The 15,383-nt window shown below is 60.8% G+C and overlaps 1 protein-coding gene across 6 annotated transcripts in view; it reads right to left on the reverse strand.

Moving 5' to 3' along the window:
- Nucleotides 1-799: 799 nt before the first annotated feature.
- TCEA2 (transcription elongation factor A2) overlaps nucleotides 800-15,383 on the reverse strand; it is a 29,849-nt gene continuing 15,265 nt past the window's right edge. For 3 of the 6 annotated variants that reach the window (XM_063634121.1, XM_055266508.2, XM_055266509.2), the window contains exons 2-10: nucleotides 6,651-6,713; nucleotides 6,170-6,275; nucleotides 5,068-5,155; nucleotides 3,627-3,757; nucleotides 3,298-3,354; nucleotides 2,731-2,885; nucleotides 2,510-2,656; nucleotides 1,206-1,277; nucleotides 800-975 (exon numbers count right to left, since the gene is read on the reverse strand). In XM_063634121.1, the coding sequence (XP_063490191.1) occupies nucleotides 967-975; nucleotides 1,206-1,277; nucleotides 2,510-2,656; nucleotides 2,731-2,885; nucleotides 3,298-3,354; nucleotides 3,627-3,757; nucleotides 5,068-5,155; nucleotides 6,170-6,275; nucleotides 6,651-6,704 (819 nt within the window). In that variant the 5' untranslated portion in view covers nucleotides 6,705-6,713 and the 3' untranslated portion in view covers nucleotides 800-966. Of the gene's footprint in view, nucleotides 976-1,205; nucleotides 1,278-2,509; nucleotides 2,657-2,730; nucleotides 2,886-3,297; nucleotides 3,355-3,626; nucleotides 3,758-5,067; nucleotides 5,156-6,169; nucleotides 6,276-6,650; nucleotides 6,784-9,747; nucleotides 9,976-10,416; nucleotides 10,436-15,383 lie in introns of those variants that run through there. The other 3 variants (XM_063634120.1, XM_055266506.2, XM_055266507.1) reach the window with 3 other exon arrangements.

Here is a 15,383-nt window from a genome sequence, read left to right on the forward strand (position 1 = left end):
GAGAATGAGGAGTGGCCCCAGACTCAGGGCTGGGGAGAAGTGTGCTTGTCCCAGGGCAGGAGCTCCAGTGCCCCTTGGAGGGGAGACACAGCCGCGTGCCTGCCCTCTTCCCACGCCCTGGCCTCCACCAGACCTCTCCTCGGAACAGTGGTCCCAGTGGGTGGCTGTGCTTAACCCTGCCCAGGGCATGAGCTCCCGGCCTCGGCCTCAGCCTCCTTCGCTGAAAGTGGGGCCAGAACAGTGCGACCCACAGCACCTCAGAAGTCAAGAGGCAACAGGAAGTGCCGCCCAGGCCCAGCTGGATGGGGTCCCCAGAGGCAGGCTGGCTGGGGCAGGAGGGGCTGCTTGGTGCCAGGCACAATGTCATCTTTACCATCTCACAGGCCCCATGAGTTGAGTGCTCACCAGCCCATTCCCTGCATTTCTGGGAAGTTAGGTGAGTTGAAGCTGAAATTGGCTCAGGGTCCTGAGACCACAACTCCCATAAGAACAGTGGAGGCAGCATGGGGACAAGCTTCCCTGAAGTGCCAGGACCTGGGTCCCGAGCTGCCCATGCCAAGGCAGTGGGGAGGACATTACCCTGCACAGGACGCACACAGACCCGCTCCCTAGCTGCCCTCACAGGCAGAGCCGCCCCAAGTGATCTCTGAAGGTCAGCCAAGCTCCTCTCCTGGGGCTGACCCACCAGGGCCAAACCCAAGCACTGCCCGACCCCAGGGAGGGGCCTTATCCACAGCAGCAGGAACGGGTCAAACATGGGGGACGGGTCCAGCAGGAGTAACGGCTGAGGAGAACAAGATGGCAAAAAGAAACATTTAATAACGAGGGGGAAAGGGCAGAAAGGTGCAATCCAGGCAGGCAGGTTGAGGGCAGGACATGCCGCCTTCTAGGGTCTCCAGAGAAGCTGTGTCAACGGAGGACGTGGGCAGGGGAGGGCCCAAGGCTGCAGCACATCTACACGAGGGCTCAGCAGAACTGCGAGAAAGGGGGTGAGGCCTCCAGCCTTGTGGCCACATGAGATCCCCCAGAGTGGAAGGCCGCACGGGCTCACCCACAGCTGGGGTCTCCACCCACCATGCCCCAGACTCCCAGGAAGCTGGTTGGGCAGGACCATCCCCAGTTCACACCACAGACCCCACAGAAGCTGAGACACCCCACCTCCAGAGAACGGAGCTGGGGGGCGCAGCCTGAGCCCGCTCACCCACCTTCCAGCGGTTTCCACACTCATTGCAGACAACAAAGGTGGTCATGGGCTCGTCAGAGCTGCGGGTCTGCACCTGTAAAGAGGGCTGGGTGAGCCCAGGGTCACCTCCATACTCTGCTGCAGATGGTAACCCCTCAACACGGGCAGTGCTGGCCTCGCAGCCACTGAGCTCCCACAGGTGACCTGATCTGAGGCCGCCTCGTGACTCCAACCTTCCAGAGCTGAGCCTCCGGGGGAGGGAGACAGAGTCTATCGGGGCAGAGGCCCTTGTGTGGGCCTGAAGCAGCTCACATTGGCTGGGGACCAGCAGGACCCAGACTTGGCTGAGGGCAAGAGGGTCCCAATGGTGGGGGGAACTAGCAGGGGTCCCCAGTGCCCGTGGCTGCCATCCGGAAGGCCCAAGGGTGAGCCTCCGGCCACAGGCAGAGCCTGTTCTGACCAGCATCTGGGAGCAGGAGAGAGGCAGGCTCTGCGCAGACCCAGGCCCCACGCAGCCTTCGAGGGGAAGGAAGGGCTGTCCTTGCAGCCTCTCACGAGTCCCATCTGCCAGGCACAGCGGCTGCCTCGACACACTCCCCTCTTTTTTTTTTTTTAAGACAGAGTCTTGCTCTGTCGCCCAGGCTGGAGTGCAGTGGCGCAATCTCAACTCACTGCAACCTCCACCTTCCGGGTTCAAGCAATTCTCCTGCCTCAGCCTCCTGAGTAGCTGGGATTACAGGCACGTGCCACCACGCCCGGCTAATTTTTGTATTTTTAGTAGAGACGGGGTTTCACCATGTTAGTCAGGCTGGTCTCGAACTCCTGACCTCATGATCCGCCTGCCTCGGCCTCCCAAAGTGCTGGGATTACAGATGTGAGCCACTGCGCCCAGCCGCACTCCCCTCTTAACAGGGTTGCTGCCATCTCATGGGATCCACAGTCTCCCCAGCACACTCAGTGTCCACCTCCATGGCAGGGACTGACGGTCCTGCAGTCACTGCCAGGCAGCAGGCAGCATGGCCCTCCCACCAACGTCAACACCTCGAGGGCCCTCTGTTCAGGCTGGGCTGGGCCAGGCCAGGCCCTCTGACTTGAGTACCTGCAACAAGTGGGCCCCACCACCCAAGACGCTGCCTCCTGGGGCCCAGAGGTCCTGGGTAGGGGGGAGTGGTCCCTGAAGGTGGCCATCATGCCTTAGCCTAGTCAGGGACTGAGAGGCTGGGGAAATTCATGCAGCAGAGGCGGGAACAGGCATGGGCTCCAAGGAGGGGCACTGGATGCCCTGAAGACACCGGGCCCGGGGGAGGGTGCCCAGCGGCCGCTCACCTGTGTGTAGGTGCAGTTCTTCTTCCTGCACTTGCCGCAGGTGAACAGGTCTGTCTGCGTGCCGCCAGTGCGGGCCATCTGGTGCTCTCGGATGGCCTCCTTGGTCATGGTCTTACGGATCTCCTTCAGCTCGTCACTGGCCATCTCCTGGAGCACGGGGCCAGTGGCTTAGCCCACCGCTCCGAGGGAGCAGCCCTCCAGCCCCTCCAATGGGGGCTCACCTCTGAGGTCATCACGGCGATCTGCTGGGGTGTTATGGCCCCACACAGCACATTCCGCCGCAGGTCAGGGTTCTTGGCATCCTTCAGGTTGGAGATACGACTCCGTACACGGTTCTTATACTTCATGTCTGTGTTTCCAACGTCCCGGAAGATGCGTGCAAGTGTTTTAAGGACCCACCTGAGGACAACGTCGCTGCCCTCCAGCTACCACCTGCCCCGCTGGGGGCCATGTTGGGGTGGGGGCTGGAAAGCTTCTGCCCACCCACACCTGGTGGAGAGGTGAAGGGCTGCAGGGCCAAGCCTGCCCCAGGCCCATTCCTGACTGAGACCCAGCTTCAGGCTACAGCCCCAGGGGACCTAGGCCCCACCAGCAGGCAGAATCAGCCCCCCAGCTGGTCCGGGGGCCCTCCTGGGGTGAGACAGCCTGACCACCCAGGCAGGTGACCTCCCAGGCAGGTGACCCCTAGACAGCTGGGCAGTGGCATCCAGCAGCCACCAGAGGGCGCCAGGCCAGGCAGCCTCCTGACCACCAGAAACCCAGGCCCACAGCCCCTACCCAAAGGATATATTCCTCAATCTGAGCCGACAGGCGCTCGCAGTCCGCACCGATGGCCACGTGGTCACCTGCAAGAGGGAGCCCTAACTAGTTGCCCCAATGGTTTCTCCACCTGCCACCCCTTCTGCCTGCAAAACACCCTGGCACCTTAGAGGGGACATCCGGGTCCCTGCAAGAGGCCCATGATCCAGGCACAGGCCCCACGCCCCTGCCAGGGCCACAGCAGTGGGCTGGGGGAGGACAGTCGCCCCTCTAGAAGCAGGCCTCCGCGGGCAGGCAGGGACCCGGGCCACCCTGTGAACCCCAGCAGGTGTCAGGAGCCAGGGCCGGCCGCACTCACGGTCTGTCTGCAGGGCAGCAGTCAGCATCTCACGGCACTTGCTGCGCACGGCATCACAGGTGACAGGCACCGGCGGAAACGTGGTGATCCTCGGAGTCGACGGTGCCCTGGGCAGCTCCGGCCTCTTGCGGCTGCAGAGAGCCAGGGCCAGCTGGGTTCAGACTCAAGGCTGCAGGCACCCCAGCGAGACGGTGGTCCCAGAAGCAGCAGATGCCACAGCATCACCCCCTCCAAACCCTGCTCGTCCTACTCTGCCAGAGTCCACAGCATCACCCCCTCCAAGCCCTGCTCATCCTACTCTGCCAGAGTCCAAAGCATCACCCCCTCCAAACCCTGCTCGTTCTACTCTGCCAGAGTCCAACAGTGGCCTGTGGCCCTGCCTATCTTGAGTCCAGCCCAGATGTCCATGGGGTGTGCCCAGCAGCCAGGAGGGAGGGGGCCGTGAAGTCCCCAGTGGGTCAGGGTGTACTCCCCAGGTGTGAACAGGGTCCCAGACCCAGCAGTCAGCATCTGGGCAGCATCACCAGTCAATCAGAATGAACCTGGCAGTTCCTGCCACCCCTGGGGTGCCCACCCACTGGGCCGCAACACAAATACTCTGCTGAGGGCAGCTGCAGCTGCTGCCTGGTCAGGGAGAGGGCGAGACCCACAGCTGTCTAGCGGTGAGACAAGGCGGGGCCACCCAAGGCCAGGTTCTGCTGTCACAGATGACCCCCTGGGCACGTACGGAATGGGACAAGGATGCCCCTCAGGGCTGGACCCCAACATGGGGCTGCCCAACGACCAGGCTGCATCCACCTAGCCCTCCCCTCATCCCCTCTGTGGAAGTTGGCAGAAGCAGGCAGCTTCCTGGAGGAAAACCAACTTGCAAAGGTGTCCATGAGCTCCTGGTGGCCCAGTCACCACAACCCAGTGTGGTCAAGGGCAAAACCATCTCTCCGCTATAGCCTGCCACAATAAGCACCCCCAGCTCCCAGCTGCAGGCCACAGAGCCCTCATCGGCCCCTGGCAGCGGTGACCACACGTGCACATGCAGGGCAGGAGAGGGGAGCTGGGCCCCCACCTTTGGTTCTGGGCAGAATTTTGCCAGAAGGAGGGGCCCTCGTTGAGTGAGGCTGAGGGGGAAGAAAGAACCAGACCCAGCAGGGGGCCTTGGGGGAAGAGGCCAGGGGGCTCCCACAGGCCCACTCAGGGTATACAGCAGCTCTTGGCAGAGGAAGAGGCCAGGGTGGCTGGCTAACAGCCAGGTGGACACAGACCCGCATCTCAAGTGGTCAGTGCAGGCAGGACACACCACAAGGCCAGTGTCCAGCATGAGGCTGACTGACTCTGTGTGGGGCCTCAAAGCAGTGCCTAGGCACACGGAGACTGGCACCCTTTCTCTGGCAAGGAAACAGGCTGGGAAGCAGGAGTGTGTGCACCTGCCTTCCAGGTGTGCTACCTGGGATCCGGGGCCTCTGAGGCATCCCTTGAGGACGTGGGCAGAGGCGTGCCCCTCCCCCGCTCCCTGGCTTTGGCATCGGAAGCATCTGCAGGAAAGATCGGGGATGGGCTGATCAGGGGGAGGCAGAGAAGGGAGGGGCGTAGACCACCACCAAGGTACAGCCTCAGCCCGACCACCAACACGGACCCAGCCCCAGCCCCCAGCCCCCCACCCAGCCAGAGGAGCCAGGGGCCAGGAGACTGCCCAGCCTCTGTGAACAGGTCCTCACCCTCCCCAGCAACCTGTCTGTCTCTGCAGTCCCAAGGCTGCCTCCCCTGAACCCTTTCCTGTACAAGCACCCACTCACAGAGACCACCTCTGGGGCCTCTCTGGGGCCCACTCTCCTGCCTGTCCTGGCCAGAGAGAACAAGCATGTCCTCAACAAGGCTCTTCCTGAAAGCCCAGAGCCAGGCCCAAGGGCTGGGGACCAGAACATGCTTGTGCCATGCACGGCCTGAGGGCCACACAGGGCTGGAGAGAGACTGTTTCACAAGGGTGTGGACAGAGCTAGGAGGGCTGCCTCCATCCCAGACAGCAGCATCTTTGCAACCCCAGTCACCCCACTGTCTCCAGGAAGAGGCAGCCTTCAGCTCAGTCCAGCCCAGCCCAGCCCTTCCCTTCCCTGGCAGGGGGCTGCCCCTCTGTTCCCTGAGTAGCTGGGGCGGCCCGCCTTCTCCTCCCGCTTCCCCTCTCCCGGCACTTCCCAGCCTCCTGGCCATGACCTTCCCCTCTGTGTGACCTCCCCACTCACCCCAGTCTCTCAGTGCTGTCAGTTCAAGTCCTGGCCTCAACTCTTCTCTCCTCGTTCTACCTGGAACCCTACCCCCAGCACACACCCTGGCCTCCTAGGCCACAGCTCCCAGCCAATGCTGACAGGCAGCCACTGATCCACTGCCAGCCCCAAGCTGGGCACTTCATGGTCTGGGTTTGCCACTGCCCCACTCCCAAGTGACCTGGTTCAGGGTGGGCACTGCCAGCACCCTACACTGTGCTGACCAGCAAGAGGCAGCACTTCTCGGACCCCTGCCCCAGCACTCAGTGGGCACTGCCTGAGCCGCACCCAGGAGCTTCTTCCAGGACTTGATGAGGGACTTGGCCAGTGCAATGACCTCCTCGTCCGAGCTCTGCTTCCGAAGGGCGTTGACAGACATCCCGACTCGGGTGGACTACAAGGCAAGTGGTCTGGGTCGGGGGGAGGCAGGGGCCCACCCTAGAGGTCAGATCCTCCTGGCCCACCCTTAGTGGTTCCCACAGGACAGGAGCCTGGGACCTGCCAGGGAGGTGGATGCCTCTCCCAGTGGCGACTGTCCCATCTGGAACCAGGAGCCTCAGCCACGGAGGACAAGATGGGTTATCCTCAGACCCCCTCCCTGTCCCACTGAGCCCAGAGAAAGGCAGAGACCCTCTCCTCAAGAACAGGCATTTGTGCCAACTAAGGCCCGGTGGGGAGGGTGGGGAAGCCCTGCCAGGTGCCCTCAGAACTGCCATCCCCTGGGCTGCACCCAGGAGCTGTCCTGGACCTGGGGCAGGTAGGGACCTACCTGGAGCAGGTGCAGCGTGATAGGCATGGCCTTCAGCTCCCGCAGCAGATCCATGGCTCCCTCCTGGAAGGAGAAGGAGGACCTTCATAAAGGACTTTAGATCTCAACGGACAATATCACCTCCTTCTGCCTACTGGAGGGGAACACAAGGCAGTGACAATTTGGAGATTCAACCTGTGGTCAAAAAGAAACCAAAATTCCTCTACCTGGAGACACCCAGGGCTCCGCCCACGTGTTCCTGCACCACAGCAGGGAGCCCTTACTGCTCAGTCAAGAAGGGGAGGGGTTCTGCAGCCTCAAGCATTCCAGGTTGGAACCCACATCCGTGGCAATGACCTCACTGACTTCGCTCTAACCACCTCAGGTCACTGACCCAAACCAGAACAGAAATGCCAGCTCCCCTGGCCAATCAGGAGGCTTCAGAGCCACGGCCCCTCCCCAGCAGCCAGGGCCACACCCAGGTGAAAGTGCAGCCCCGGGTTCATTCACTCCCCTGTGTCTTGATGCCCTGATGTGCAGGGCAGCCTCTCCCCAAAGCACCCACCCCCCACCAGCTGTGAAGGGCCAACCCAGGAACATCAGTGTCCCGAGCTGAGGCCAAACTCTCAGGGTCCCTCCACTCCAGGCACGGCCACAGCCAACACCTACAAGGCCCACAGCCCCCCTCCTCGTCTATCCTCCAGGCCTCTGAGTTGCCCCCAAGCAGGCCAGCACCCCTTGCCTGGACAGTTCCAATGCACCCCGTTCTCTCTGCCTTGTCTCCCCACCCGAGCAAGATCTGCGTTTCCTCCAGGTCCTCAACACTGATGAGGCCAGGCACAAACTGGTCACATTTCCACACCAGGCACGGCAACTCAGTGCTCCCCAAGGGCACTGAGCCACCACTGAGGCCCTCTGCACCTGGAGCTCCACTGCCTGGGGCAGCCTCCCAGGACATCTCCCTCCCTCCCTCCCGGGCTTTATTTAAACAACACCTTCTCAGAAAGGCCTCTCCTGTTTAAAACCGCAACTGTGCCCTGCAACACCCCATCTCCTCTGTAACACATGCATCTGTTTCCACGTGTGTATCATTCCCTCTGCCCTAAGGTGACCTGATCAGAGTCCAACAACCCACAGGCCATGGGAGGGGCTTGTCCCACCCACCCCCCCGCACAACCCCAGCAATCCAGGTGGCATGTCTGCTCACGCTGCAGCACCTCCTAAGCCCTCCCAGGCAGGCCCTGCTCCTTGGGCTGCACAGAATCCACCCTTGAGGTGATAGCCAGAGCCAAGGCCACTATCCCCTGAAAGCCCTGCACCAGCTTACGTGGCTCTCAGTGGGCTCAGGACCAGAGGCATAAAAACCCCCAAACCTGGCCCCCAGGTCCCCAAGGGGACCTCAGGCACTGGGACCCCCAGGAGGCTCTGCTGGCTCCCACTCCCCACTGCACAGCGCCCTCCTCCCCTCCTCATTCTCCCCTGGGACTTCTACTCAAGCTGTTCTTCCACCAGAAACCCCCTATCAGTTCTGCCCAGCCCCACCCAGCCCTCCCCTGGCTCCATGACCCATCTTTGCTTCTCCCACCTACAGCTCTTATCGTTTGTGTTTTGTCTCTTTTAAGAAGGGAACAGCTCCATTCTCGGGTCATCCCTGGAAACAGCTATGAATGGTTCGCAGACCCCTACTTTGTGCTGACCAGTTTTCTGGGGTGTGTGTGAACGCAATGATGGGGGTGCTGCACCCAGCAGGAATGAGTGGGAGCCTACCCCTTCCCAGGGCAGACCCCAGTCCAGAACGCTGGTCACAGGAACCCAGACTCAACCCTGCTCAGCCCAAAAAGCTTCCCCCAAGCCCCCACTGCCGTCACACAGCCCTGGGGTGGCTGCACAAATCACCCCAAACCCATGACTCAGCCACCTTCACTGCCCTGGGCTGGCCTGGCAGACACACAGCTGGCCCTGCCCTAGGGGTTCACAGTCTGGGTGGGAAAGCACAGGTCACGTTTATTGAGCCAGCCAGGAGCTCCAAATGACCTGCGGCCAGACCCCTCCCCGCCCCCCAGGAGGCAGGCGACATCCTCTAAAGATGCTTCTGTGGGAGGGTGCAGAGGTTGCCAAGGTCATGACGCCGGAACTGGACCCCCACTGGCCTGGCCCCTTCAAAGTCCTCACACACAGCCTCCTCCAAAGTCTTGCTGTGGCCGCAAGACAACAGAGGCCCATGCCGCAGTGAACAGAGCTGGCCAGAGGCTCCAGCGCCCAGACACTCCCAGAGGAGGCCTGCCCGACCTCCTAGGTCTTATATAAGCACACTGGCTCTTTTCGGAGGGTGTCCACATAACTACCCACAACCCAAGTTGCTGCGGGCTAAGTCCTGGCTAAAGAAGGGAGAGAATTTATTAGAGAAACCTGGTTCTTGTGGGTTGGGGACAGACAGGGAAGAAAATGGGCCCACAGGCAAGACAGGTATCTATCTGGCTGGCCTGTGAAGGAGGATGACAAGGGCTGGGAAGAGGCAGGAGAGGCACGGAAGCTCCAGAAGAAAAGGGGATCCAACCTCAGATTCCAAACTGTTGCCGGCGACAAATGCTATGGGAGACGGAGGGTGACAAATGCTATGAGACAGAGCGTGGGAGAGGGCTGAGTTGGGGGGCGGGGCTCGGCCCGTGAGGATGCCCAGGCAGGGACGGAAGAAGGAAAGGGGCTGGGGCAGCCCGCAGAGGAGGCCCGAACACTCCGGGGCCTCTGAGAGGCGGGACGAGGCCAAGGAAGGAGTCGACGGGCCAGGCTGGGGGTCTGGAGTTAAGGGACAGGGAAGGGTGCGGAGCCTGTGACTGCGGGCGAGGGGGAGGTCTGAGTCCAGAGCGGGTGGCTCTCCGGGACAAGGTCCAGGCCTGATCGCGGCCTCTGCTGGGGTTGCGGGGTGAACGGCAGGGCTGGCCCGGGGCAGGGGTCTCGGCCACGGGTAGGGGTCTCCCCTGCGTCCCGGTTAGTCTCTGCCGGGAAGGGGTCTCGTCCTGCCCCTCAGGTCGTCTTCTGGCCCTAACGGGGGTCGGCGAGCTCGACGGGGTCTCGGCGGGGCGGGGTTCCCGGGGTCCTGGCGGCCCGCGCCCCTCACCGCGCTCTTCTTGGTCACCATCTTGTCCAGCCTCCGGGCGATCCGCGCAATCTCCTCCTCCTTGCCCATCATTGCCTCAGGAGCAGCGACCCCCGCGCCCCTCGCGCCTGCCTCCGCAGCCGGGCAGGGACCCCGGCCCCGGCCGTCGCCACCTCCCACACCCGCCGCAGCCGACGCAGCCCCGCCGCGGACGACAGACCCCCGGTTCAAACCCTCGGCCCCGCGGCCGCGCGCGGCATCCTAGGATACGTAGTCCACGCGCCCACCCGCCCCGCCCGCCGCGCCCGCCGCGCCAGCGCTCTGGACCACAACTCCCAGGCGCCACGCGGCGCGCACAACCTCCTGGGAAGTGTAGTCCTGACCCGCCGCCGCCAGCGACTCGTAGTCCCACAATACCCCGCGAGGGAGGCGCCCCGGGCACGCCCCTCCCGGAGCCCAGACATCCCGGAGCGGCCGGGTCCCAGGAGGCCCAGGAGTCTGCTCCCTTCTCTCCTCCTGCTTCGGGCCTTGCTGTCCCCCGGCGTCCTTCGGTGGGTGGCTCAGGACCCAGCGCCCTCAGCCCTGCTCTTGGGCCCCGCTGAGCCCTGCGCGCGCCCCCCTTGGCCTGGAAGGCCATCCCCAGCCTCCCAGAGCCGAGTTTGGGTCATTCGGGCCTCTGAGTGGAGTTACCTCTTCAAGAGACCCGCGCACACTGGGAGGCCTCTTGTGGAGCCCTGCATGTGTGAGCGCGCGGTAGCTGGACGTGGCGTCTGGAAGGGGCCACTGCTGGGGTTCGCGAGGTGCGGGGGGCCTCTGCAGAGGCTGCGTGGGCAAGGCCCCTGCCTGCAAAGTCAGCTACCAGGGAGCAGATTCTGGGCTCTGCACGTTGAGCACTCTGTGTCTCAGTCTCCCCACCTGTGAAACTGGAATAAGTGTCCACCTCACAGGGCTCCCGTCAAGACGATGTAAGCTGATTCACATCACATGCCTGAGAACAGAGAGGGGATGGAGCATGACAATTAGTGTTCATTGCCATTGTTGGAGGTCCCTAGGTAGGGCCAGACTGCAGGCAGCCAGAGAGATGGCCCAGGCCTAGGGAGGGTTGAGGACGGGGACAGGTGCAGGGCCAGCATCCCCACCACTGCCTGGCAGCTCCCCAGTAATGCAGATGCTGGGTGGTTTCCTGGAGAGGGCACAATCCTGGGGGAGGGTGTGGACCAAGGAGCCTGTAGTCATTCAAGTTCAGGCCAAGGAACTATGAGGCCAGGTGGGCATTTCTTGGGCTGTCTGTGGCACTAATCACATATAACTGAGCTTCCCAGCAGCCAAAATGAAAAGGAACATATGGTCAGTTAAGAGATCTTAGCCAGGCACAGTGGCTCACGCCTGTAATCCCAGCGCTTTGGGAGGCCCAGGCAGGTGGATCACCTGAGGTCAGGAGTTCAAGACCAGCCTGGCCAACATGGTGAATCCCCTTCTCTACAAAGATACAAAAATTAGCCAGGTGTGGTGCCGGGCACCTGTAATCTCAGCTACTTGGGAGGCTGAAGCAGAATTGCTGGAACCCGGAAGGCGGAGGTTGCAGTGAGCCAAGATAGCACCATTGCACTCCAGCCCTGGCCGACAACAGCAAGACTCCGTCTCAAAAGAAAAAAAGAGAGAGAGAGAGACTCATCTTGGTCGGGCGCAGTGGCTCACACCTGTAATCCCAGCACTTTGGGAGGCTGAGGTGGGCGGATTATCTGAGGTCAGGAGTTCCAGACCAGCCTGGCCAACATGGTGAAACCCTGTCTCTGCTAAAAATACAAAAATTAGGCCAGGCACGGTGGCTCACGCCTGTAATCCCAGCACTTTGGGAGGCCAAGGTGGACGGATCACAAGGTCAGGAGATCGAGACCATCCTGGCTAACACGGTGAAACCCCATCTCTACTAAAAATACAAAAAATTAGCCAGGCGTGGTGGCGGGCGCCTGTAGTCCCAGCTACTCGGGAGGCTGAGGCAGGAGAATGGCGTGAACCTGGGAGGCGGAGCTTGCAGTGAGCGGAGATCACTGCACTGCACTCCAGCCTGGGTGACAGAGTGAGACTCTGTCTCAAAAAAAAAAAAAAAAAAAAGACTCAGGCCGGGCGCAGTGGCTCATGCCTGTAATCCCAGCACTTTGGGAGGTGGACTACCTGAGCTCAGGAGTTTGAGACCAGCCTGGGCAATAGGGTGAAACCCCGTCTCTACTAAAATACAAAAAAAAAAAATTAGCCAGGCGTGGCGGCATGCGCCTGTAGTCCCAACTACGCAGGAGGCTGAGGCAGGAGAATCGCTTGAATCCAGGAGGCAGAGCTGGCAGTGAGCCGAGATCATGCCACTGCACTCCAGCCTGGCAACAGAGTGAGACTCTGTCGCAAAAAAAAAAAAACAAAACTCAATCATAGGGAAAAAGCATAGAATTCCTTGTGGGGAGCAAAGCCTTTGTAAGACAGAGGCCCCGTGATATTATATTATTATATTATTATTAATAGACGAACACGGTTTCCATACTGACTGATTCTGCCCCTCACAGTGAGCTGGGGACATAGCTTCCAGCCTAGACCATCCAAGCAAGTCCTCGGGTCAGAATCCCATGGTTTGGGCATATATGAAGACTTGAAGGGTCCAGCCTCATCAGAGGTACGAGAGGAGGCTAGAGCCACCCAGCCTTCAACCACTCTCAATGGCTGACAACCAGACCAAGGAGCGGGCCAGGGTTCTGTAGAAGCCGCACTGGAACCGTCCTTGTGCAGGAACCCCAGAAGGCATGGCTTCGGAGGTCTGGGCGGCCAGGGTTTCAAAGCCGGTTCCCACCATCCGTGAAGACACCGGACACATCCACGGAGCCTGCCCGGCCAGACACACAGGCTTCTCCAATGGCCGAGGGTGAGTTGATTTGAAGACCACCAAAGGGAAGCCAGCCCTCAAGCTGGGGATGGGGGAGACCTCCAAGTATCAGGACTGCAGATCCTAAGATGCTGGTAAGGGCTGGAGCATAGAGAGGCCCCTCCTGGGCAGGAGGTGCAGCCCAGACAGCACAGAGGAGAACTAACCCCAGAGAGCTGCAAGTTCCTCAGAGTGGAGGCGGAAAGGACAGAGGGTCAACATCCCAGAAGCATCAAGGAGCCGTCAGAGGAGGCTGTGCAGTTGTGCATACGCCCCAGTCCCGGTTGAAGTGTTGGTGGGGTGGGGCCTGGGGCATCAGCACGGACTCCTGGAGCAAGTCACCATCAAGGAGCCAGCAGTGAGGCCGCCCCCCACCTGATTTCTCCCTAGGATGGACAAGCGCAAGGTTCTGGGGAGAGAGTGCACACAGACGCCCCGGAAAAACAGACTAGAGACCCACCCTTGACCCTCCCCAGGGTGGCCCAACCAGTGGAGGGACTTTGCATGAGGGATGCTTTTAAATATCTGGTTCATCTGAATGTTTTCAGCCACAAAGATCACCTAGCACAGTAACTCTCAAAGCATTACCTAGGGAGCTGGTTGAGAACAAAGACTACTGCTCCCTTGTACTCCCTGCCCCCACCAAGGGCTGGGGCCCTGGGGTCTCTGTCCTCTGTGATACCTGTGTGCAGATCAGAAGTACAGGCCACAGGCCAGCCAGGATGGATAAGGAACAAGGGGTGCCCAGAGGAAGGGACAGGCTCAAGAAGGGCTGGGAGTTTTTTTCAGAGGTGCAGAGAGTGTCCCAGAGTTGGGAGGGAGAGGGATGTGGTCTGGGGCGTGTATTGAAGCCCCAACAACCTTATCAAGCTGCAGGGAGGGACAGAACCCACTGCAGGACAGGGCCTGTAGTGACGATGGGGTGGGACAGAGACATACTGGGCCTGGGAGCTGGTGGGGGGGGGATCGGGCAAGATGGGAGGGAACAGTGCAAGGCGTCTCAACAATCCAGGGGGTCAGAGACCAAACCTCTGACAGAAAATAAACTGGTGGGAAGAAACCATCATCTTTTTTTTTTTTGAGACGGAGTTTCACCCTTGTTGCCCAGGCTGGAGTGCAGTGGCACGATCTTGGCTCACTGCAACCTCCGCATCCCAGGTTCAAGCGATTCTCTTGTCTCAGCCTCCCAAGTAGCTGGGATTACAGGCGGGCGCCACCACACCTGGCTAATATGTTTGTATTTTTAGTAGAGATGAGGTTACATCATATTGGTGAGGCTGGGGACATAGCTTCCAGCCTAGACCATCCAAGCAAGTCCTCGTGGTCAGAATCCCATGGTTTGGGCATATATGAAGACTTGAAGGGTCTCAAACTCCTGACCTCAGCTGATCCGCCCACCTCGGCCTCCCAAAGTGCTGGGATTACAGGCGTGAGCCACTGTGCCCGGCCCATCATCTCCTTTATACTGACCTCTGACCTCTAAAAGGTATCGTTTGTTCAGTTATGAACAAGGCCATGAACCAAATCTGGTCAGCTGGGCCCATGGCTGACCCGGCACAGATGGGAACTGCCTCGTACCCCCACACTCGCTGCTGCTGGAACTGCAGAGGCTGCTCAGTGGGTCACATCTTGTTCAGCAGATTGGTAAAGAAGCACTTGGGTTTTGATATCACACTTTAAGAAAATATTTGCGTAACTGTGTGTTGGTAGAACTGGCTTCCTTGATGATCCCATGAATTCTACCTTGTGCACTGTGTAGGAGGAGCCTCAACTAGGACTCCGGGAACTGGGACTCAGCCCTTGCTGAGTCAGAGCGGAGGTCCCCCTCTGGGCCCTTTTCCTCCTCCATGAGATGCCAGGTGCTCTTCTACCTCCTGGGTCCCTGGGCATGGCCACACAAGACAGAGCTCGTGAGGAGCCTGACATGTCTCAGTGGGTCCCAGTGGAGGCTGCAGATGGGGGAGGTCAAGATGCTGTGGCATCTTAAGACAATGGCTGGCAGGTCAGGGATTCCTCAGGAAGGGTGTCAGCCGTGGGCCCAGCCTACGGGGCTGCATTTGGGCACGTGGGGAGCCTGGTCGGACAGGTGTGGATGGGGTCACTGGTGGCCTGGTTCATGGCAGTGGCAGGTGATGGAGAGAAAGGAGTGGACGGCACAGGCAGGGAAGGGGGTTAGCAGAAGAGGTTGGGTGCCTCTGACCTGCGGGCCGCAGCCACTCTGCTACGACAGGAGTCCAGAACCCTGACATGCTCCAGTCCTGCATGGAAGCAGCTACTGCAGGCGGAGAGGTATAGGCCCATCCTGGTGATCAGGGAGCCTGCAATCCGGTGGGATGGTCCCATCCCCTGGGCAGAGGCAGGTGACTGGCCCCAGAGCCTGTGAGGAACGGTGGCCTCTAGGTGGCAGGAGTGAGCCACGGACGGGTGGGCCTCACTTCACCACCACCCCACCCCTAAGCCCCAGAGAGGTCCAGTTGGTTCCCAGCAAGAGCCACAGCTGCCCCCCAGGACTGTGAAGTGGCCGAGATGAGAAGGTGGCCAGTCCTAGAGAGTGGCCTCGCTTGTGAGGGCTGTGGCGGCCACCAACCCCAAAACTCCCCAGTGCCCCTGGTCCCGGGTCCTTCAGGAGCTCTGGACTTCTGGGACCTTGCTCAGTGCATTCCTGCCCCCCAGCAGACCCCTCCCGGACCTTACCAACCTCGGGACTTCCTCCTCCACGGAGCTTCCCCAGCAAGCTGCTCAGGGCCGC

This window comes from Symphalangus syndactylus, chromosome 24 (genome assembly GCF_028878055.3).
Source record: "Symphalangus syndactylus isolate Jambi chromosome 24, NHGRI_mSymSyn1-v2.1_pri, whole genome shotgun sequence".
Taxonomy (NCBI): domain Eukaryota; kingdom Metazoa; phylum Chordata; class Mammalia; order Primates; family Hylobatidae; genus Symphalangus; species Symphalangus syndactylus.